The sequence below is a fragment of the Cherax quadricarinatus genome, chromosome 3 (assembly GCF_038502225.1).
Source record: "Cherax quadricarinatus isolate ZL_2023a chromosome 3, ASM3850222v1, whole genome shotgun sequence".
Taxonomy (NCBI): Eukaryota; Metazoa; Arthropoda; class Malacostraca; order Decapoda; family Parastacidae; genus Cherax; species Cherax quadricarinatus.
Window position 1 is genome coordinate 20436807 of NC_091294.1, and position 24510 is coordinate 20461316.

The following is a 24510-nucleotide window of genomic DNA, read 5'->3' on the forward strand; positions in this document are numbered from 1 at the left end:
CACCCAAACCCAAATAAATACTGAATAACTGAACCTTATAAATTGTATATCTTAAATGTTTCTCACAATTATATCACATAAATGTTAAACCTAAAACCCAATCTAACTTTATTATTTTTTAAATACACTACCTAACAGAATACTCCATTCTACTGAATGTACAACAATGCATACAACCATATGACCTGTCTTTGTAATACTCACTTGTGCTTTATAGTAACCTGTTTACATTAATGTTTTATCACTGATTTCATCATTGCTTAGTTAATCTTAAGTTAATTTTAAGCCAGCCCGTAATGCTATGCATAGTATAAGTGGCTTTGGCATACTGCTCTTACCTGTATTTGTTGTACCTCTGTATGTGTGCTCAAATTTTTAAATAAATAAATAAATAAATAAATAATAAACTCGCCTTTCTCTCATCTCCTACCCATCTTCCATACACCAACAAGACTCAATAAAGGCAAGTGTGATGTTAAATGTTCATTTATCCATTTTAGTATGTATTACTTTATATTTATTTGTCATTGTTTTCTGTATGTATATCTATATCTAATCTTTAAAAAAATATTTTTTGTTAATGCTGTTGGGTGTCAGAAATGGATTAATTGGATTTCCATTATTTCTTATGGGGAAAATTAATTCGGCTAACACCAAAATTGGTTAAAGGCAAGCTCTCTGGAATGGATTAAAGCCATTACCCGAGGGTCCACTGTAAGAGCTTAGGATACTGATGTATGGCACCCCTATGTTAGGTAGTGTCGAAATATTGTCGTTAATAGTCACGTGTCAGTTTTTCATTATGGTAGGACTTACGCAAGAGCAAGGCCTCCGACTTCATAATTTTCTGTTTTAAGCAGCAGGATGTTTACTTTATGAAAAGCTTTTCTTTGATCAGTGAAAAGGCTGATTATAGTCTTTTGTACTTTTCCATTATTTAATTTTTTTCTTACTCAGCAATCAAACTGGGAAGGGTAAAAACTAACATGTTAGTTATGAATGCATACCTTTTTTTTTTTTTTTTTTTTTTTTTTTAAGATAATTGCAAGTTAGGAATTGGCTTGTGGTTATAACTTTGTTGGGTTTCCACTGTTGTAAATTGGCATAACCCCTACTAAGTTAAGTGTATTTGGGAAACTCCTGGTTTTCATACATCTGGTGAACCATGCTGCAATGGTAGGTGATGGTACACAAGCAGCTTTCTTATTTTATTTTAGTAGTAGTAGGTTGGTAGACAGCAACCACCCAGGGAAGTACTACCGTCCTGCCAGATGACTGTGAAACAGAAACCTGTAACTGTTTTACATGATGGTAGGATTGCTGGTGTCTTTTTCTGTCTCATAAACACGCTAGATAACAGGGATATCTTGCTACTCCTACTTACATTTAGTCACACTTCACAGACATGCACATGCATATATATATATATATATACATACATCTAGGTTATTCTCCTTTTTCTAAATTATTGCTCTTCTTCTTCATTTCTTCTATTGTCCATGGGGAAGTGGAAAAGAATCTTTCCTCCGTAAGCCATGCGTGTTGTATGAGGCGACTTAAATGCTGGGAGCAATGGGCTAGTAACCCCTTCTCCTGTAGACACTTATTAAAAAAGAGAAGAAGAAAAACTTTATAAAATTGGGATGCTTGAATGTGCATGGATGTAGTGCGGATGACAAGAAACAGATGATTGCTGATGTTATGAATGAAAAGAAGTTGGATGTCCTGGCCCTAAGCAAAATAAAGCTGAAGGGGGTAGGGGAGTTTCGGTGGGGGGAAATAAATGGGATTAAATCTGGAGTATCTGAGAGAGTTAGAGCTAAGGAAGGGGTAGCAATAATGCTGAAGGATCAGTTATGGAAGGAGAAGAGAGAATATGAATGTGTAAATTCAAGGATTATGTGGATTAAAGTAGGGGTTGGATGCGAAAAGGGGGTCATAATAAGCGTGTATGCACCTGGAGAAGAGAGGAATGTAGAGGAGAGAGAGAGAGATTTTGGGAGATATTAAGTGAATGTATAGGAACCTTTGAACCAAGTGAGAGAGTAATTGTGGTAGGGGACCTGAATGCTAAAGTAGGAGAAACTTTTAGAGAGGGTGTGGTAGGTAAGTTTGGGGTGCCAGGTGTAAATGATAATGGGAGCCCTTTGATTGAACTTTGTATAGAAAGGGGTTTAGTTATATGTAATACATATTTTAAGAGAAAGAGGATAAGTAAGTATACAAGATATCATGTTTGTTGGATTATGTATTGGTAGATAAGACTGTTAAGTAGACTTCAGGATGTACATGTTTATAGAGGGGCCACAGATACATCAGATCGCTTTTTAGTTGTAGCTACACTGAGAGTAAAAGGTAGATGGGATACAAGGAGAATAGAAGCATCAGGGAAGAGAGAGGTGAAGGTTTATAAACTAAAAGAGGAGGCAGTTAGAGTAAGATATAAACAGCTATTGGAGGATAGATTGGCTAATGAGAGCATAGGCAATGGGGTCGAAGAGGTATGGGGTAGGTTTAAAAATGTAGTGTTAGAGTGTTCAGCAGAAGTTTGTGGTTACAGGAAAGTGGGTGCGGGAGGGAAGAGGAGCGATTGGTGGAATGATGATGTAAGAGAGTAGTAAGGGAGAAAAAGTTAGCATATGAGAAGTTCTTACAAAGTAGAAGTGATGCAAGGAGGGAAGAGTATATGGAGAAAAAGAGAGAGGTTGAGAGTGGTGAAGCAATGTAAAAAGAGAAAAAATGAGAGGGTGGGTGAGACGTTATCAACAAATTTTGTTGAAAATAAGAAAAAGTTTTGGAGTGAGTTTAACAAGTTAAGGAAGCATAGAGGACAAATGGATTTGTCAGTTAAAAGTAGGAGAGGAGAGTTATTAAATGGAGAGTTAGAGGTATTGGGAAGATGGAGGGAATATTTTGAGGAATTGTTAAATGTTGATGAAGATAAGGAAGCTGTGATTGTGTCTAGGGCAAGGAGGAATAACATCTTGTAGGAGTGAGGAAGAGCCAGTTGGGTGTGTGTGGGGGAAGTTCGTGAGGCAGTAGTGAAAATGAAAGGGGGTAAGGCAGCTGGGATTGATGGGATAAAGATAGAAATGTTAAAAGCAGGTGGGGATATAGTTTTGGAGTGGTTGGTGCTATTATTTAATAAATGTATGGAAGAGGGTAAGGTACCTAGGGATTGGCAGTGAGCATGCATAGTTCTTTTGTATAAAGGCAAAGGGGACAAAAGAGAGTGCAAAAATTATAGGGGGATAAGTCTGTTGAGTATAACTGGTAAAGTGTATGGTAGAGTTGTTATTGAAAGAATTAAGAGTAAGAGGGAGAATAGGATAGCAGATGAACAAGGAGGCTTTAGGAAAGGTAGGAGGTGTGTGGACCAGGTGTTTACAGTGAAACATATAAATGAACAGTACAGTGGACCCCCGCATAACGATTACCTCCGAATGCGACCAATTATGTAAGTGTATTTATGTAAGTGCGTTTGTACGTGTATGTTTGGGGGTCTGAAATGGACTAATCTACTTCACAATATTTCTTTTGGGAACAAATTCGGTCAGTACTGGCACCTGAACATACTTCTGGAGTGAAAAAATATCGTTAACGGGGGGTCCACTGTGTTTAGATAAGGCTAAAGAGGTTTTTGTGGCATTTATGGATTTGGAAAAGGTGTATGACCGGGTGGATAGGGGGGCAATATGGCAGATGTTGCAGGTGTATGGTATAGGAGGTAGGTTACTGAAAGCAGTGAAGGGTTTTTATGAGGATAGTGAGGCTCAAGTTAGAGTATGTAGGAAAGAGGGAAATTATTTCCCAGTAAAGTAGGCCTTAGACAAGGATGTGTTATGTCACCCTGGTTGTTTAATATATTTATAGATGGGGTTGTAAGAGAAGTAAATGTGAGGGTCTTGGCAAGAGGCGTGGAGTTAAAAGATAAAGAATCACACATAAAGTGGGAGTTGTCACAGTTGCTCTTTGCTGATGACACTGTGCTCTTGGGAGATTCTGAAGAGAAGTTGCAGAGATTGGTGGATGAATTTGGTAGGGTGTGCAAAAGAACAAAATTAAAAGTGTATACAGGAAAGAGTAAGGTTATGAGGATAACAAAAAGATTAGGTGATGAAAGATTGGATATCAGTTTGGAGGGAGAGAGTATGGAGGAGGTGAATGTATTCAGATATTTGGGAGTGGACGTGTCAGTGGATGGGTCTTTGAAAGATGAGGTGAATCATAGAATTGATGAGGGGAAAAGGTTGAGAGGTGCACTTAGGAGTCTGTGGAGACAAAGAACGTTGTCCTTGGAGGCAAAGAGGGGAATGTATGAGAGTATAGTTTTACCAATGCTCTTATATGGGTGTGAAGCATGGGTGATGAATGTTGCAGCGAGGAGAAGGCTGGAGGCAGTGGAGATGTCATGTCTGAGGGCAATGTGTGGTGTGAATATAATGCAATGAATTCGTAGTTTGGAAGTTAGGAGGAGGTGCGGGATTACCAAAACTGTTGTCCAGAGGGCTGAGGAAGGGTTGTTGAGGTGGTTCGGACATGTAGAGAGAATAGAGTGAAACAGAGTGACTTCAAGAGTGTATCAGTCTGTAGTGGAAGGAAGGCGGGGTAGGTGTCGGCCTAGGAAAGGTTGGAGGGAGGGGGTAAAGGAGGTTTTGTGTGCGAGGGGCTTGGACTTCCAGCAGGCATGCGTGAGCATGTTTGATAGGAGTGAATGGAGACAAATGGTTTTTAATACTTGATGTGCTGTTGGAGTGTGAGCAAAGTAACATTTATGAAGGGGTTCAGGGAAACCGGCAGGCCGGACTTGAGTCCTGGAGATGGGAAGTACAGTGCCTGCACTCTGAAGGAGGGGTGTTAATGTTGCAGTTTAAAAACTGTAGTGTAAAGCACCCTTCTGGCAAGACAGTGATGGAGTGAGTGATGGTGAAAGTTTTTCTTTTTCGGGCCACCCTGCCTTTGTGGGAATCTGCCAGTGTGATAATAATAAAAAAAAAAAAAAACTTATTCCCCTATAATTTTTGCACTCTCTTTTGCCCCCTTTGCCTTTATACTAATGAACTATGCATGCTCTCTGTCATGCATAGTTGTTTTGCTAGAGGTACTCAAACAACAAAATTAGAGTAACTCTCAGAACTGCAACATCCTATCCCTCTTTCAAAGTGGTAGGTATTGTACCTTCCACCTTCAGGACTCAGTCTAACAAGTTAGTCATTATGCAGTGCCAACTAAATAATAAAACTTCTGTATTTCCCTCAGCTGAATAGCCTTGATAGTTTAGGCATTTACTGGAATCCGAATGCCGAGCTGCTGTCAGAGTTAAACCAGTCTAAAGAGAAGACAGTCCAGTGCCTTACCAGTCTCATAGCTGCACAAGAACATCTACCTCAGGGAATGAAATACAGTGAGTCTGTAATATTGGCTTATTTGTTTAAATTTCTTGAATGTAATTGCTTATTTTCACGTGTTGAATAGCTTGATGTTGGTGCTATTTTACTGACAGTATTTGTCTTAAGCTGTATACCTTTCATACCAAATGGCTTGATTACAAACTTGCTTTCTTGTATAATCATTGATGGTTGTCTAAAGTAAGACAGTGTAGCACATTATGTAATACATTATGAAGAAATTAAATTTCTTTTTATAGCCAGCAGTATACATTTTGACACTTGTGGGAGCTAAATAATGTTAAAATAAAATTCTTGGTTTTTCACTTTCTTCTAGTTCTGCAAAGGAATAGTAATGAATATTTCTTAAAAATTAAATTGATCTTGTACAGTTGAAGTATAAGAAATTTGTCATTTATTTAACTTTTCATTTAATAATGTGTGTATAGAATAATAATCTTGAATTATTTTGTTTCACAGGGCATTTATCTATTATTATTATTATTATTATCATCACACTGGCTGATTCCCACCAAGGCAGGGTGGCCCAAAAAAGAAAAACTTTCACCATCATTCACTCCATCACTCTTGCCAGAAGGGTGCTTTACACTACAGTTTTTAAACTGCAACATCAACACCCCTCCTTCAGAGTGCAGGCACTGTACTTCCCATCTCCAGGACTCAAGTCCGGCCTGCCGGTTTCCCTGAACCCCTTCATAAATGTTACTTTGCTCACACTCCAACAGCACGTCAAGTATTAAAAACCATTTGTCTCCATTCACTCCTATCAAACACGCTCACACATGCCTGCTGGAAGTCCAAGCCCCTCGCACACAAAACCTCCTTTACCCCCCTCCCTCCAACCTTTCCTAGGCCGACCGCTACCCCGCCTTCCTTCCACAACAGACTGATACACTCTTGAAGTCACTCTTTCGCTCCATTCTCTCTACATGTCCAAACCACCTCAGCAACCCTTCCTCAGTCCCCTCATCAATTCTATGATTCACCTCATCTTTCATAGACCCATCCTCTGACACGTCCACTCCCAAATATCTGAATACATTCACCTCCTCCATACTCTCTCCCTCCAACCTGATATCCAATTTTTCATCACCTAATCTTTTTGTTATCCTCATAACCTTACTCTTTCCTGTATTCACTTTTAATTTTGTTCTTTTGCACACCCTACCAAATTCATCCACCAATCTCTGGAACTTCTCTTCAGAATCTCCCAAGAGCACAGTGTCATCAGCAAAGAGCAACTGTGACAACTCCCACTTTGTGTGATTCTTTATCTTTTAACTCCACACCTCTTGCCAAGACCCTCGCATTTACTTCTCTTACAACCCCATCTATAAATATATTAAACAACCACGGTGACATCACACATCCTTGTCTAAGGCCTACTTTTACTGGGAAATAATTTCCCTCTTTCCTACATACTCTAACTTGAGCCTCACTATCGTCGTAAAAACTCTTCACTGCTTTTAGTAACCTACCTCCTACACCATACATCTGCCACATTGCCCCCCTATCCACCCTGTCATATGCCTTTTCCAAATCCATAAATGCCACAAAGACCTCTTTAGCCTTATCTAAATACTGTTCACTTATATGTTTCACTGTAAACACCTGGTCCACACACCCCCTACCTTTCCTAAAGCCTCCTTGTTCATCTGCTATCCTATTCTCCGTCTTACTCTTAATTCTTTCAATAATAACTCTACCATACACTTTACCAGGTATACTCAACAGACTTATCCCCCTATAATTTTTGCACTCTCTTTTGTCCCCTTTGCCTTTATACAAAGGAACTATGCATGCTCTCTGCCAATCCCTAGGTACCTTACCCTCTTCCATACATTTATTAAATAATTGCACCAACCACTCCAAAACTATATCCCCACCTGCTTTTAACATTTCTATCTTTATCCCATCAGTCCCAGCTGCCTTACCCCCTTTCATTTTACCTACTGCCTCACGAACTTCCCCCACACTCACAACTGGCTCTTCCTCACTCCTACAAGATGTTATTCCTCCTTGCCCTATACACGAAATCACAGCTTCCCTATCTTCTTCAACATTTAACAATTCCTCAAAATATTCCCTCCATCTTCCCAATACCTCTAACTCTTCATTTAATAACTCTCCTCTCCTATTTTTAACTGACAGATCCATTTGTTCTCTAGGCTTCCTTAACTTGTTAATCTCACTCCAAAACTTTTTCTTATTTTCAACAAAATTTGTTGATAACATCTCACCCACTCTCTCATTTGCTCTTTTTACATTGCTTCACCACTCTTAACTTCTCTCTTTCTCCATATACTCTTCCCTCCTTGCATCACTTCTACTTTGTAAAAACTTCTCATATGCTAACTTTTTCTCCGTTACTACTCTCTTTACATCATTATTCCACCAATCGCTCCTCTTCCCTCCCGCACCCACTTTCCTGTAACCACAAACTTCTGCTGAACACTTACATTACATTTTTAAACATACCCCATACCTCTTCGACCGCATTGCCTATGTGCTCATTAGCCCATCTATCCTCCAATAGCTGTTTATATCTTACCCTAACTGCCTCCTCTTTTAGTTTATAAACCTTCACCTCTCTCTTCCCTGATGCTTCTATTCTCCTTGTATCCCATCTACCTTTTACTCTCAGTGTAGCTACAACTAGAAAGTGATCTGATATATCTGTGGCCCCTCTATAAACATGTACATCCTGAAGTCTACTCAACAGTCTTTTATCTACCAATACATAATCCAACAAACTACTGTCAGTTCGCCCTACATCATATCTTGTATACTTATTTATCCTCTTTTTCTTAAAATATGCATTACCTATAACTAAACCCCTTTCTATACAAAGTTCAATCAAAGGGCTCCCATTATCATTTACACCTGGCACCCCAAACTTACCTACTACACCCTCTCTAAAAGTTTCTCCTACTTAAGCATACAGGTCCCCTACCACAATTACTCTCTCACTTGGTTCAAAGGCTTCTATACATTCACTTACATCTCCCAAAATCTCTCTCTCTCCTCTGCATTCCTCTCTTCTCCAGGTGCATACACGCTTATTATGACCCACTTTTCACATCCAACCTTTACTTTAATCCACATAATTCTTGAATTTACACATTCATATTCTCTCTTCTCCTTCCATAACTGATCCTTCAACATTACTACTACCCCTTCCTTTGCTCTAACTCTCTCAGATACTCCAGATTTAATCCCATTTATTTCCCCCCACCGAAACTCCCCTACCCCCTTCAGCTTTGTTTCGCTTATGACCAGGACATCCAACTTCTTTTCATTCATAATATCAGCAATCATGTGTTTGTCATCCGCCCTACATCCATGCACATTCAAGCATCCCAGTTTTATAAATTTTTTCTTCTTTTTTTAGTAAATGTCTACAGGAGAAGGGGTTACTAGCCCATTGCTCCCTGCATTTTAGTCGCCTCATACGACACGCATGGGTTACGGAGGAAAGATTCTTTTCCACTTCCCCATGGACAATAGAAGAAATAAAGAAGAACAAGAGCTATTTAGAAAAAGGAGAAAAACCTAGATGTATGTATATATATATATATATATATATGCATGTGCGTGTCTGTGAAGTGTGACCAAAGTGTAAGTAGGAGTAGCAAGATATCCCTGTATATTTATATTCATTGAATTAATTTTATTTTGTGTATTTAGATAAAGGTAGGGAAGTTTTTATTGCATTTATGGATTTAGAAAAGGCATATGATAGAGTGGATAGAGGAGCAATGTGGCAGATGTTGCAAGTATATGGAATAGGTGGTAAGTTACTAAATGCTGTAAAGAGCTTTTATGAGGATAGTGAGGCTCAGGTTAGGGTGTGTAGAAAAGAGGGAGAATACTTCCCGGTAAAAGTAGGTCTTAGACAGGGATGTGTAATGTCACCATGGTTGTTTAATATATTTATAGATGGGGTTGTAAAAGAAGTAAATGCTAGGGTGTTCGGGAGAGGGGTGGGATTAAATTATGGGGAATCAAATTCAAAATGGGAATTGACACAGTTACTTTTTGCTGATGATACTGTGCTTATGGGAGATTCTAAAGAAAAATTGCAAAGGTTAGTGGATGAGTTTGAGAATGTATGTAAAGGTAGAAAGTTGAAAGTGAACATAGAAAAGAGTAAGGTGATGAGGGTATCAAATGATTTAGATAAAGAAAAATTGGATATCAAATTGGGGAGGAGTATGGAAGAAGTGAATGTTTTCAGATACTTGGGAGTTGACGTGTCGGCGGATGGATTTATGAAGGATGAGGTTAATCATAGAATTGATGAGGGAAAAAAGGTGAGTGGTGCGTTGAGGTATATGTGGAGTCAAAAAACGTTATCTATGGAGGCAAAGAAGGGAATGTATGAAAGTATAGTAGTACCAACACTCTTATATGGATGTGAAGCTTGGGTGGTAAATGCAGCAGCGAGGAGACGGTTGGAGGCAGTGGAGATGTCCTGTCTAAGGGCAATGTGTGGTGTAAATATTATGCAGAAAATTCGGAGTGTGGAAATTAGGAGAAGGTGTGGAGTTAATAAAAGCATTAGTCAGAGGGCAGAAGAGGGGTTGTTGAGGTGGTTTGGTCATTTAGAGAGAATGGATCAAAGTAGAATGACATGGAAAGCATATAAATCTATAGGGGAAGGAAAGAGGGGTAGGGGTCGTCCTCGAAAGGGTTGGAAAGAGGGGGTAAAGGAGGTTTTGTGGGTGAGGGGCTTGGACTTCCAGCAAGCGTGCATGAGCGTGTTAGATAGGAGTGAATGGAGACGAATGATACTTGGGACCTGACGATCTGTTGGAGTGTGAGCAGGGTAATATTTAGTGAAGGGATTCAGGGAAACCGGTTATTTTCATATAGTCGGACTTGAGTCCTGGAAATGGGAAGTACAATGCCTGCACTTTAAAGGAGGGGTTTGGGATATTGGCAGTTTGGAGGGATATGTTGTGTATCTCTATACGTATATGCTTCTAAACTGTTATATTCTGAGCACCTCTGCAAAAGCAGTGATAATGTGTGAGTGTGGTGAAAGTGTTGAATGATGATGAAAGTATTTTCTTTTTGGGGATTTTCTTTCTTTTTTGGGTCACCCTGCCTCGGTGGGAGACGACCGACTTGTTGAAAAAAAAAAAAAAAAAAAATCTTGTCTCTGTATACTTTTTTTTTCTTAGGTCGGCTGTCTCCCACCAAGGCAGGGTGACCCAAAAAGAAAGAAAATCCCAATAAAGAAAATATTCATCATTCAGCACTTTCACCTCACTCACACATAATCACTGTTTTTGCAGAGGTGCTCAGAATACAACAGTTTAGAAGCTTATACGTATAAAGATACACGACATAACCCTCCAAACTGTCAATATCCCAAACTCCTCCTTCAAAGTGCAGGCATTGTACTTCCCATTTCCAGGACTCAAGTCCGACTATATGAAAATAACCGGTTTCCCTGAATCCCTTAACTAAATATTACTCTGCTCACATTCCAACAGATCGTCAGGTCCCAAGTACCATATGTCTCCATTCACTCCTATCTAATACGCTCACGCACGCTTGCTGGAAGTCCAAGCCCCTTGCCCACAAAACCTCCTTTACCCCCTCTCTCCAACCCTTTTGAGGATGACCCCTACCCCGCCTTCCTTCCCCTATAGATTTATATGCTGTCCATGTCATTCTACTTTGATCCATTCTCTCTAAATGACCAAAGCACCTCAACAACCCCTCTTTGCCCTCTGACTAATACTTTTATTAACTCCACACCTTTTCCTAATTTCCACACTCCAAATTTTCTGCATAATATTTACACCACACATTGCCCTTAGACAGGACATTCTACTGCCTCCAACGATCTCCTCGCTGCTGCATTTACCACCCAAGCTTCACAGCCATATAAGAGTGTTGGTACTGCTATACTTTCATACATTCCCTTCTTTGCCTCCATAGATAACATTTTTTGACTCCACATATACCTCAATGCACCACTCGCCTTTTTTCCCTCGTCAATTCTATGATTAATCTCATCCTTCATAAATCCATCTGCCGACTTTGCACTAGCCCACCTTTCTGCCAATAGTCGCTTATATCTCGCCCGAACTTCCTCCTCCCTTAGTTTATACACTTTCACCTCCCTCTTACTTGTTGTTGCCACCTTCCTCTTTTCCCATCTACCTCTTACTCTAACTGTAGCTACAACTAAATAATAATCCGATATATCAGTTGCCCCTCTATAAACATGTACATCCTGGAGCCTACCCATCAACCTTTTATCCACCAATACATAATCTAACAAACTACTTTCATTACATGCTACATCATACCTTGTATATTTATTTATCCTCTTTTTCATAAAATATGTATTACTTATTACCAAATCTCTTTCTACACATAGCTCAATTAAAGGCTTTCCATTTACATTTACCCCTGGCACCCCAAATTTACCTACTACTCCCTCCATAACATTTTTACCCACTTTAGCATTGAAATCCCCAACCACCATTACTCTCACACTTGATTCAAAACTCTGCATGCATTCACTCAACATTTCCCAAAATCTCTCTCCTCTACACTTCTCTCTTCTCCAAGTGCATACACGCTTACTATAACCCACTTTTCACATCCAATCTTTATTTTACTCCACATAATCCTTGAATTAATACATTTATAGTCCCTCTTTTCCTGCCATAGCTTATCCTTCAACATTATTGCTTCTCCTTCTTTAGCTCTAATTCTATTTGAAACCCCTGACCTAATCCCATTTATTCCTCTCCATTGAAACTCTCCCACCCCCTTCAGCTTCGTTTTACTTAAAGCCATGACATCCAGCTTCTCATTCATAACATCCACAATCATCTCTTTCTTATCATTTGCACAACATCCACACACATTCAGACTTCCCACTTTGACAATTTTCTTCTTCTTATTCTTTTTAGTAATCTTTACAGGAAAAGGGGTTACTAGCCCATTGTTCCCGGCATTTTAGTAGACTTTTACAACACGCATGGCTTACGGAGGAAAGATTCTTATTCCACTTCCCCATGGATATAAAAGGAAAAGTAATAAGAACAAGAACTATTAAGATAAAATTAAAGAAAACTCAGATGATTGTGTATAAATAAATGTGTACATGTATGTGTAGTGTGACCTAAGTGTAAGTAGAAGTAGCAAGACATACCTGTAATCTTGCATATTTATGAGACAGACAAAAGACACTAGCAATCCTACCATCATGTAAAACAATTACAGGCTTTCGTTTTACACTCGCTTGGCAGGACGGTAGTACCTCCCTGGGTGGTTGCTGTCTACCATCCTACTACCTACAATTTCCCTGAATCCCTCCACTAAATATTACCCTGCTCGCACTCCAACAGCTCATCAGGTCCCAAATACCATTCGTCTCCATTCACTCCTATCTAACACGCTCACTCATGCTTGCTGGAAGTCCAAGCCCCTCGCCCACAAAACTCATTTACCCCCTCTCTCCAACGTTTTCGAGGATTACCCCTACCACGCCTTCCTTCCCCTACAGATTTATATGCTCTCCATGTCATTCTACTTTGATCCATTCTCTCTTAATGACCAAACCAACTCAACAACCCCTCTTCAGCCCTCTGACTAATACTTATATTAACTCCGCACCTTCTCCTAATTTCCACACTCCTAATTTTCTGCATAATATTTACACCATACGTTGCCCTTAGACAGGACATCTCCACTGCCTCCAACTGTCTCCTCGCTGCAGCACTTGCAACCCAAGCTTCACACCCATATAAAAGTGTTGGTACCACTATACTTTCATACATTCCCTAATTTGCCTCCATAGATAACGTTTTTTTTTGTCTCCACATATACCTCAACGCACCACTCGCCTTTTTTTCCTTCATCAATTCTATGATTAACCTCATCTTTCGTAAATCCATCTGCTGACGCGTCATCTCCCAAATATCTGAAAACATTCACTTCTTCTGTACTCATCCTCTCCAATTTGATATACATGCATATAAAATGTTTTTCCTTTGTCTTAGGTTTAAGCTTTCCTGAAATGCTTTGCATAACCAGCTTAGACCAGATGAATATATTCATTTGTTTTTATATGCAGTTATAAAACAATAATAGTACTGAAATCTTACAAGTGAACAAGGATGAGTTTTTCCAAATTGTGATTGCTGAGTATCTACTTGGTTTCCAGTAATACAGTAAACTAGTGATACCTGTTTATAGGTATAGGAGCATAGTTATGCTCACGGTGTTTAATCTTCAATTTGTTGAAAAATTGTTTAATGCTGCCATGGGCTGTAGCTCTGGGTTTTTTTTTTTTTTGTCTCTTCTCAGTCTTGTTGACCATGTTATGAAAGGAATGGAGAAAGCAAAATACTGGGAGGAGATGCACACTCTTGAAAGGCACCTGGCATCAGGATTAACAGTTGTGAGGTGAGCACTGTGGTTCATGATCAGCAGGTTCTGATTGTAAAGCCAGAACCAGGTGGTCCTGTGGATGATGCTGCTGTTGACCAGCTGCTGAAATGAAGCTGAAGGTTGGGGGTTTCCATGGCTTCCTGTTTTCCCATTGATGCTGGTTTCGTGGTCTCTTAACCAATCAAGATACAGCTTAGGGTAATTCTGGTTGGTCTTTTGTCTTCTTGTTCAGATAATGAAATTATTTCCGGTAGTACAGTGGACCCGGTGACTTATTTTGCTTCAGTCGGTCTATCTGCTTCACAAGCATTTCACTAGTGACTGTGATGTTACATAATTTATCTTCTTCTGGCCCACTATAAAAATTAATTACTGGAATATTGTTAGTGTCTTCCTGTGTAAAAACCGAGAGAAAATAATTATTTAAAATCTAGCACATTTCATTCTCTTTGTCGGTAAGATGCCCATAGTTATTTTTAAGGGGACCTATCTTATCTCTAACTTTTGTTCTATAGACCTGGAAAAAACTTTTTGGGATATTTTTAGAATCCCTAGCAACTTTAATTTCATAGTCCCTTTTAGCTTTTCTTATCCCTTGTTTAATGTCCCTCTTAATGTCAATATACTGATTCATAAGATGACCCTCACCTCTTTTGATATGCCTATAAACTCTTCTTATGCCCTAGTAGATATTTCAGCCTATTATTCATCCATTTTGGGTCATTCCTATTTGATCTAATTTCTGTATACGGGATAAACGTTCTTTGAGCAGCATGTATAGTGTTCAGAAAACTGTCGTATTGATAGCTCTCTTCGTTACCCCTGTCAACAGATAAGTGTTCTCTAAGCCCACCGTAATCTGCTAAGCGAAAATCTGGACTGTTACTGAGTTATCCCTACTATCATACTTCCATTCAATGCTAAATGTAATTGATTTGTGGTCGCTAGCACCCAGTTCCTCTGAAATTTCTAAATTATTAACAAGGGATTCATTGTTTGCCAGAACTAAGTCAAGCAGGTTATTACCCCTTGTAGGTTCTGTCACAAACTGCTTTAAAAAGCAATCCTGAACTACTACTAAGAAGTCGTATGATTCTAAATTCCCAGTCAAGAAATCCCAATCAATATGACTAAAGCTTAAGTCTCCTAGAATTACTACATTATCGTGCCTTGTGGCCCTAACAATTTCCTCCCATTGTAGTCTCCCTTGGTCCCTATCTAAGTTTGGGGGACACTATATCACTACTAAAATCAATTTTTCATGCCCCTCTGAAAATTCTATCCAAACAGACTCTGTATGTGTTACTTCAGACTTAATACCCGTTTTTATGCAACAGTTCAAGCGATCTCGGACATACTATGCTACCCCACCCCCATTCCTGATACTTCTATCTACTTGGAACAGTTTAAAACCTGGAATGTGACATTCCGCAGGCATGTCCCAACTTTTTTAATTAAACCATGTCTCGGTTATGGCAAATACAGTGGAACCTCAAAAATCGAACTTAATCCGTTCCAGGAGCTAGTTCTAAATTCAAAAAGTCTGAAATTCGAAGCAATATTTTCCATAAGAAATAATGGAAATACAATTAATCCGTTCCAGAAACCCAAAAATATTCACAAAAAAAATACATTTTATAGAGATTATTTACAGTTTTACATACACACAACAAATGCACACAACTGTGCTCTTGGGAGATTCTGAAGAGAAGTTGCAGAGATTGGTGGATGAATTTGGTAGGGTGTGCAATTGGGTGAATGAAGCATGGGTGATGAATGATATATTTGAGGTAATGTCCATCACCCTTAAACGTATTCAGATATTTGGGAGTGGACGTGTCAGCGGATGGGTCTATGAAAGATGAGGTGAATCATAGAATTGATGAGGGAAAAAGAGTGAGTGGTGCACTTAGGAGTCTGTGGAGACAAAGAACTTTGTCCTTGGAGGCAAAGAGGGGAATGTATGAGAGTATAGTTTTACCAACGCTCTTATATGGGTGTGAAGCATGGGTGATGAATGTTGCAGCGAGGAGAAAGCTGGAGGCAGTGGAGATGTCATGTCTGAGGGCAATGTGTGGTGTGAATATAATGCAGAGAATTCGTAGTTTGGAAGTTAGGAGGAGGTGCGGGATTACCAAAACTGTTGTCCAGAGGGCTGAGGAAGGGTTGTTGAGGTGGTTCGGACATGTAGAGAGAATGGAGCGAAACAGAATGACTTCAAGAGTGTATCAGTCTGTAGTGGAAGGAAGGCGGGGTAGGGGTCGGCCTAGGAAAGGTTGGAGGGAGGGGGTAAAGGAGGTTTTGTGTGCGAGGGGCTTGGACTTCCAGCAGGCATGCGTGAGCGTGTTTGATAGGAGTGAATGGAGACAAATGGTTTTTAATACTTGACGTGCTGTTGGAGTGTGAGCAAAGTAACATTTATGAAGGGATTCAGGGAAACCGGCAGGCCAGACTTGAGTCCTGGAGATGGGAAGTACAGTGCCTGCACTCTGAAGGAGGGGTGTTAATGTTGCAGTTTAAAAACTGTAGTGTAAAACACCCTTCTGGCAAGACAGTGATGGAGTGAATGATGGTGAAAGTTTTTCTTTTTCGGGCCACCCTGTCTTGGTGGGAATCGGCCAGTGTGATAATAAAAAAATAAAAATAAAACAAATGCTATAGTCTTTAATTATGTATAGTAATATAAAATAACATTTTTACTTACCTTTATTGAAGATTGGTGATGGCATCTGGAAGATAGGGAGGAGGAGAGAGGGAGTTGGGGTTGTTGTTTGGAAGGAGAATCCCCCTCCATGAGGACTTCCGGTATCAAAGCCCTCTCTGGGGTTGCTTTCCTTCTCTGTATTTTAATGCCACTAGGACCAGCTTGAGTCATTGGACCCCAGTCTCGCAAAATAACTGTCTACAGTCCTCTGTTTGTCTCACAAAATAACTGTCCACAATCGTCTGTTTGTCTCATAAAATAACTCCACAGTCGTCTGTTTCTCAAAATAACTGTCCACAGTCATCTGTTTCTGTCTCACAAAATAACTGTCCACAGTCCTCTGTACATCCTGGCAAGCTCAACAAGTCTCACTCCAATCTCATACTTCTGTATTATTTCCTTCTTAACATCTGTGGTGTTTCTCACTTTCTTTACCACAGGGGTACCGCTAGCAAGTTTCTTTGGGCCCATGCCAGCTTATTTCACAGCCCCACAAGCACTAAACACAATTAAATAATCGTAAGATGTGTGAATGAGATCGCAGGTTAGTGTTCACTCGAGCATAAACAAAGCTAGACTGCTCACGGCGCCTGCTCGGGGACGCGGACAGAGCGGGCCAGCGGACAGGTCCCATATCCGGCGGTCCGAAAATAGGGGCGCTTTCGATAATGGGGACACAGTTTGTCTGAAAAAATGGTCTTATTTTTGAAACGTTCGATATGTGTTACGTTCGATTTTTGAGGTTCCACTGTACATCATTGTTTCCTACACTAGCAACTAGTCTCAACTCGTTCATCTTATTCCTAGCACTACGACTTTTTGTGTAATATATATTTAACCCTTTCAGGGTCTGTCCCGTAGATCTACGGCTTTACGTTCAGGGTCCAATCCTTAGATCTACGTCATGAGCTCAGCTCACTCTGATAAACTGTGAGTGGTACATTTGGGCCTAGATATGAGAGAATACATCTATGTGGTATGTGTGCACCACATAAAACAGATCCTGCAGCACACTGTGTATAATGAGAGAAAAAAAACTGAAATCATGATTTTTTGATTAACAACTTTGCAGTGTTTTTTCCTATGTTTTTTATAGTTGTATTTGTGATTTCTTGGTCTCATTTGATAGAATGGAAGACATATTACAGAAATAGAGATGATTTTGATTGGTTTTAGCACTGGAAATGGCTTGAAACTGAGCTCAAAGTAGCAGAAATGTTAAATTTTTGCCAATATTCAAGAGTAAACAAACGACCTCACACGTCTAATACACGCCAGCTGGTGGGTCTAATATACATTCACATATATGGTGATGATATTTATACAATTATTACAGTATTGCATAACAATAAATCTTCTATTTTTTGGTGTGAATAAAAATTCATTGTGAATAAAAAATAAAAATGGAATTTATTTGTAAAGCCTCAAAACGTAACTAATGAACAGAGGTAATGTTAGTTTAGTTCCAGGAATACCTACATTGTTTATTCTGGACCCTATTTTGAAATTGGAATATTTTGAACTTTGTGTTAAATTGGCCAAATTAACAATTTCCGATCACTTTAATTTGTAGTTGAAACAGTTGACTTGGCGATTTCTTGTGCTCAATAGATAGAATAGAAGTAATACTAGTGAAATAGCTAAGAATTTGGTTGACTGGAATAATGTAATTGGCAAAATCGCCAATTCGTAAATATCGCTGACACATCAAAATTCGCGAGAGCATAATTTCATAAATTTTCCATCAAATTTCGTACTTTTTGTTTTATTACCTTCACAAAAAGATTCTCTACCATTTCATAAGAAAAAATAATTTTTTTTTTTTGAAAATTCTTGGACACTGGGGCACCACTGTCCTTGTCAATTAGTGCCACTGGCTTTCCAATATCCACCTCATTTTGCCTATTACTAGTTCTTCTAGTACTCGTATTACTACACTGCGACTTCACTGTTTTCCTGCCAAAACCCACACCACTAACTATTCCTAGTTTAAAGACCTAACAGCTCCCTCCACTGCGTTGGCCAGTGCTCCCACCCCACACCTAGATAAGTGAACCCCATCCCTGGCATACATGTCATTTCTGCCATAGAAGAGGTCCCAGTTGTCAGTGAATGTTACTGCATTTTCCTTACAGTATTTGTCCAGCCAGCAATTGACACCAATTGCTCTGGACAACCATTCATTTACAACTCCTCTCCTTGGCAAAATACCACATATGGCAGGGTTCTCACCCTTCCTACTAATTATCTCTGATGCTGACCTATACCTGCTAATCAGGTCCTCACTCCTTTGTCTGCCAACATCGTTGCCTCCAGCACTGAGATAGATAATAGGATTGCTCCCATTACCTCTCATGATGCGATGAATGGTTTTGGAAACTGACAAGTTGAAGAATTGAGACACTTATGCAACACATGGGAATCTTTATTGAAGAAACGTTTTGCCACACAGTGGCTTCATCAGTCCAATACAAGGTAGAAATGGGTAAGGAGAGTAGAAGTTTGAGGTAATCAGTCCCTCAACCTGGAATTGATGTGTTCAGTCCATCACTCTTGTAGAAAGTGCAGCACAGGGCCAGGGGGGATGGCTTATGTACTGCGGTGAGATGAGGTGAAGCAGGAAGCGGGATCACAGTGGGACCTGCCACTAGTGTAAGTAGGTTGTCGTCCAAAGGTTGGGCAAGCGTTGAAGTCTTTGTACCAAGATCCCATGATGTTGCAGTGTCTGACAGATGTGATGAATGGTTTTGAAAACCGACAAGTTGAAGAATTGAGACACTTATGCAACACATGGGAATCTTTATTGAAGAAATGTTTCGCCACACAGTGGCTTCATCAGTCCAATACAAGGTAGAAATGGGTAAGGAGAGTAGAAGTTTGAGGTAATCAGTCCCTCAACCTGGAATCGATGTGTTCAGTCCATCACTCTTGTAGGAAGTGCAGCACTTCCTACAACCTTCGGACGACGACCTACCTACACTAGTGGCAGGTCCCACTGTGATCCCGCCTCCTCCTGCTTCAACTCATTTCACCGCAGTATATAAGCCACACCCCTGGCCCAGTGCTGCACTTCCTACAAGAGTGATGGACTGAACACATCAATTCCAGGTTGAGGGACTGATTACCTCAAACTTCTACTCTCCTTACCCATTTCTACCTTGTATTGGACTGATGAAGCCACTGTGTGGCAAAACGTTTCTTCAATAAAGATTCCCATGTGTTGCATAAGTGTGTCAATTCTTCACCTCTCATGATGTCATCCAGACGGCTAACAATATCCTTCATCCCAGCCCCAGGAAAACGCACTCTCTGCCTCCTCCTACTATCCTTCAAGCAGAATGCCCTATCCATGTACCTAATCTGGCTATCCCCAACAACAACAATGTTTTTACCTTCCTTGGCGACGTCCGTTGTGATGTTCCCAGTAGTTGACTCACATTAGTTAGGTAGCACTACACTTTCACTTGTGGAATTCGTCAAGACGTTCTCGATGGTTTTCGTTGGGGTTTCCAGGGATGTCTCGCTCACGTCAGCCAGTGCTTCCTTGGTGCTCGTTGTGACATTCCCAGTAGAACACCCACATTCGTCAGGTAGCACCGAAAATGGGTTGAAAGTTTCCACAGCAGTCTTCTGGGTCCTCGTTGTTTCTGCCTCTCCAACAGTCTTCTTGATCCTCAGCTTGGTTCCATGTTGCCCGGCCACTGACCAAGGTCCCCTCTTAACCTGGGGACTCGCAACAGGAGGATTACTTTGAATCCTCTTGTTCTCCGTTAATCGCCGTATCTCCTGCTTAGCAACCCTAAGCTCTTCTTTTAGCTGCTGGTAAAGTTGCTCAAGAGAGGGCATTCTGGTTCAGATTCACAGAGAGCACACAAACAGGTCTTCACAGAGCTAAGTACATGTCACCACTGAGCTAAGTACACATCACCACTGAGCTAAGTACACGTCACCACACGTCTGGACACACTGTGGTAGGGCATGGTGAGACTGCTGGTTCTGACAAATATGCGGCTGAAAAATGAGAGTGAATTCAAGGGGTACATAGAGGCTGAAGAATTCAAGCCTCGATATGTGTTCATTTGTGACGAAACAGGCCTCTTTTGGAAGAAAATGCCAAGGAGGACCTACATCATGCAGGAGGAAAAGGCACTACCAGGACACAAGCCTATGAAAGGCAGGCTTACCCTGGGGATTTCAAAGTGAAGCCTTTACTAGTGTATCACTCTGAAAATCCCAGTGTTCAAGAAAAACAGTGTCTCCAAGAGTAAATTGTGTATGATATGGAAGGCTAACAGTAAGGCATGGGTCACAAGGGAAATATTCCTTGAGTGGTTCAATGAAGTGTTTGGCCCCATTGTGAAGAAATACCTCCTGGAAAATAAATTATAACTCAGGTGCCTCCTGCTCATCCTCCAGACTTTGATGACCAAATTGTGGAGTTTCGTTTCATCACAGTGAAGTTCTTGCCCACTAATACCACTCCTCTCATTCAGCCCATGGACCAGCAGATCATTTCAAACTTAAAAAGAAGAACTACACCAAAGCAATGTTTCAAAGGTGCTATGATGTGACCTCAGACACTCAGTTGACCCTAAGAGAGTTTTGGAAAGATCACTTCAGTATCTTCCATTGCATAAACCTTATAGGTAAGGCTTGGAAGGGAGTGACTTCCAGGACTTTGAACTCTGCTTAGAGAAAATTGTGGCCAGATTGTGTCCAAAAGAGAAATTTTGAAGTGTTGGGGGCTGACCCTGAGGACTCTGTGCCAGTTGTGGAATATCTTGTAGCATTTGGGAATTCCATGGGGTTGGATGTGAGTAGTGAGGATGTGGAAGAGTCGGAGGATCACAACGAAGAGCTAACCACTGAAGAGCTGCAAGAGCTTCATCTTGAACAGCAACAGACCACAGCTCAGGAAATTGCTTCAGAGGAGGAGGGAGAGAGATGAAAAAAGGTGCCGCCTTCAGAGATTTGTGGAGGAACATCACCCTGACAGCTCTTGCAAGCCATGTTGGCAACATGTACAATGACATGTCTCATTTTAGGGAAATTTTAGAGATGCCAGAAACAGCTCAGGACATATATTTACTGCCACAGGTGTGCAGTGACTCTCAAGCTGGACCTAGTGGCATTAAAAAACAAAGGGAAGTAACCCCGGAAAAGCACGTGGTACCTGAAATCTTTATGGAAGGGAATTCCCCTTCCAAACAGTTATTAATCCATCCATCTCCCTTCCTCCCGTCTTCCATACACTAAGAAGAATCGTCAGTAAAGGTAAGTGTGATGCTATTATTGTTTCATTCTTCATGTCTCATTGTTTTCTCTATGTACATCTATATTTCATGTAAAAAAATTATTTTGTTTTAATACTTTTGGGTGTCTGGAACGGATTAATTGGATTTACATTATTTCTTATGGGGGAAATGGTTTCTCAAATCACCAGTTTCGATATTAGTCACACTCTCGGGAACAGATTAATTACAAAAAATGAGAGTCCATTGTAAATATAATATTACTGAGTGAGCAGCAGTTGTGGATGTTGCCATAAGTGGTTCACTTTGTCCTCTTCACGCCTCTATATCTTGGCAAGTATTGAACGCATTTTTTTTTTTTTTTTTTTTTTTTTTTTTTTTTTTTTTTTTTTTTTTTTTTTTATTTTTTTAAAAAAAAAAAAAAAAAAAAAAAAAAAAAAAAAAAAAAAAAAAAAATTAATTTTTTATTTTTTTTTTTTTGTTTTTTTTTTTTTTTTTAATATTTTTTTGACAGTTAAGCTGTATAGCCCTTGTGGCTTAGCGCTTCTTTTTGATTATAATAATAATAATTTTGACAGTTAAGGATTAAGAGCCACGACACTGAAAGGGTTGAAATAACTAAAGGAAGTAGTCTACAGTGGAACCTCAAAATTCAAACTTATCACATATCGAATGTTTCAAAAATAGAACCCTTTTTTCGAACCAACTCTGTCCCTATCATTCAACACGCCCCTATTTTCGGACCGCCAGGTACCGGACGTGTCTGCCAGCCCGCTCTGTCCGCGTCCCCACGCAGGCACCGTGAGCCAGTCTGGCTTTGTTTATGCTTGAGTGAAGACTAATCTGCGCTCTCATTCAAACATTTTACAATTATTTCATTGTGTTTAATGCTTGTGGGACTGTGAAATAAGCTACCATGGCCCCAAAGAAACTTGCTAGTGGTACCCCTTTGGTATAGAAAGTGAGAAACACCATAGATGTGAAGGAAATAATACAGAAGTATGAGAGTGGTGTGAGACTTGTTCAGCTTGCCAGGATGTACAGAGGACTGTGGACAGTTATTTTGTGAGATGGGTCCAGTGACTCTAAAGCTGATCCTAGTGGCATTAAAAGACAGAAGGGAAGTAATCCCACAGAGGGCTTTACCTGAAGTCCTCATGGAGGGGGATTCTTCCAAATACTAACCCCAGCTCCCTCTCTCCTCCTCTCTATCTTACAGATGCCATCACCAATCTTCAATAAAGGTAAGTAAAAATGTTTTTTTTTTTATATTTATATACATAATTGAACACTATAGTATTTGTTGTGTGTATGTAAAACTGTAATTAATCTCTATAAAATGTATTTTTTTTTTTTTTTTGTGAATATTTTTGGGTTTCTGGACTGTTAATTTTTTTTTTTTTTTTTTTTTTTTTTTTTTTTTTTTTTTTTTTTTTTTTTTTAACAAGTTGGCCGTCTCCCACTGAGGCAGGGTGACCCAAAAAAGAAAGAAAATCCCCAAAAATAAAATTTCATCATAATTCAACACTTTCACCACACTCGCACATTATCACTGTTTTTGCAGAGGTGCTCAGAATACAACAGTTTAGAAGCATATACGTACAAAGATACACAACATATCCCTCCAAACTGCCAATATCCCAAACCCCTCCTTGAAAGTGCAGGCATTGTACTTCCCATTTCCAGGACTCAAGTTCGACTATATGAAAATAACCGGTTTCCCTGAATCCCTTCACTAAATATTACCCTGCTAACACTCCAACAGATCATCAGGTCCCAAGTACCATTCGTCTCCATTCACTCCTATCTAACACGCTCATGCACGCTTGCTCGAAGTCCAAGCCCCTCGCCCACAAAACCTCCTCTACCCCCTCTCTCCAACTCTCTTGAGGATGACCCCTACACCGCCTTCCTTCCCCTATAGATTTATATGCTTTCCATGTCATTCTACTTTGATCCATTCTCTCTAAATGACCAAACCACCTCAACAACCCCTCTTCTGCCCTCTGACAAATACTTTTATTAACTCCACACCTTTTCCTAATTTCCACACTATGAATTTTCTGCATAATATTTACACCACACATTGCCCTTAGACAGGACATCTCCACTGCCTCCAACCGTCTCCTCGCTGCTGCATTTACCACCCAAGCTTCACACCCATATAAGAGTGTTGGTACTACTATACTTTCATACATTCCCTTCTTTGCCTCCATAGATAACGTTTTTTGACTCCACATATATGTCAACTCACCACTCGCCTTTTTCCCTCGTCAATTCTATGATTAACCTCATCCTTCATAAATCCATTCGCCGACACGTCAACTCCCAAGTATCTAAAAACATTCACTTCTTCCATACTCCTGCTTCCCAATTTGATATCCAATTTTTCTTTATCTAAATCATTTGATACCCTCATCACCTTACTCTTTTCTATGTTCACTTTCAACTTTCTACCTTTACACACATTCCCAAACTCATCCACTAACCTTTGCAATTTTTCTTTAGAATCTCCCATAAGCACAGTATCATCAGCAAAAAGTAACTGTGTCAATTCCCATTTTGAATTTGATTCCCCATAATTTAATCCCACCCCTCTCCCGAACAACCTAGCATTTACTTCTTTTACAACCCTATCTATAAATATATTAAACAACCATGGTGATATTACATCCCTGTTTAAGACCTACTTTTACTGGGAAGTATTCTCCCTCTCTTCTACACA

General features: G+C 39.9%; 1 protein-coding gene across 1 annotated transcript in view; it reads left to right on the forward strand.

Annotated features, from left to right (window-relative positions):
* The window catches only part of LOC128706588 (intermembrane lipid transfer protein VPS13A-like), a 264092-nt gene that overhangs the window by 234127 nt on the left and 5455 nt on the right, over positions 1-24510 (forward strand). Inside the window, exon 6 of the mRNA XM_070090619.1 lies at positions 5260-5404. Coding sequence (XP_069946720.1) covers positions 5260-5404 — 145 coding nt within the window. The remainder of the gene's footprint in view (positions 1-5259; positions 5405-24510) is intronic.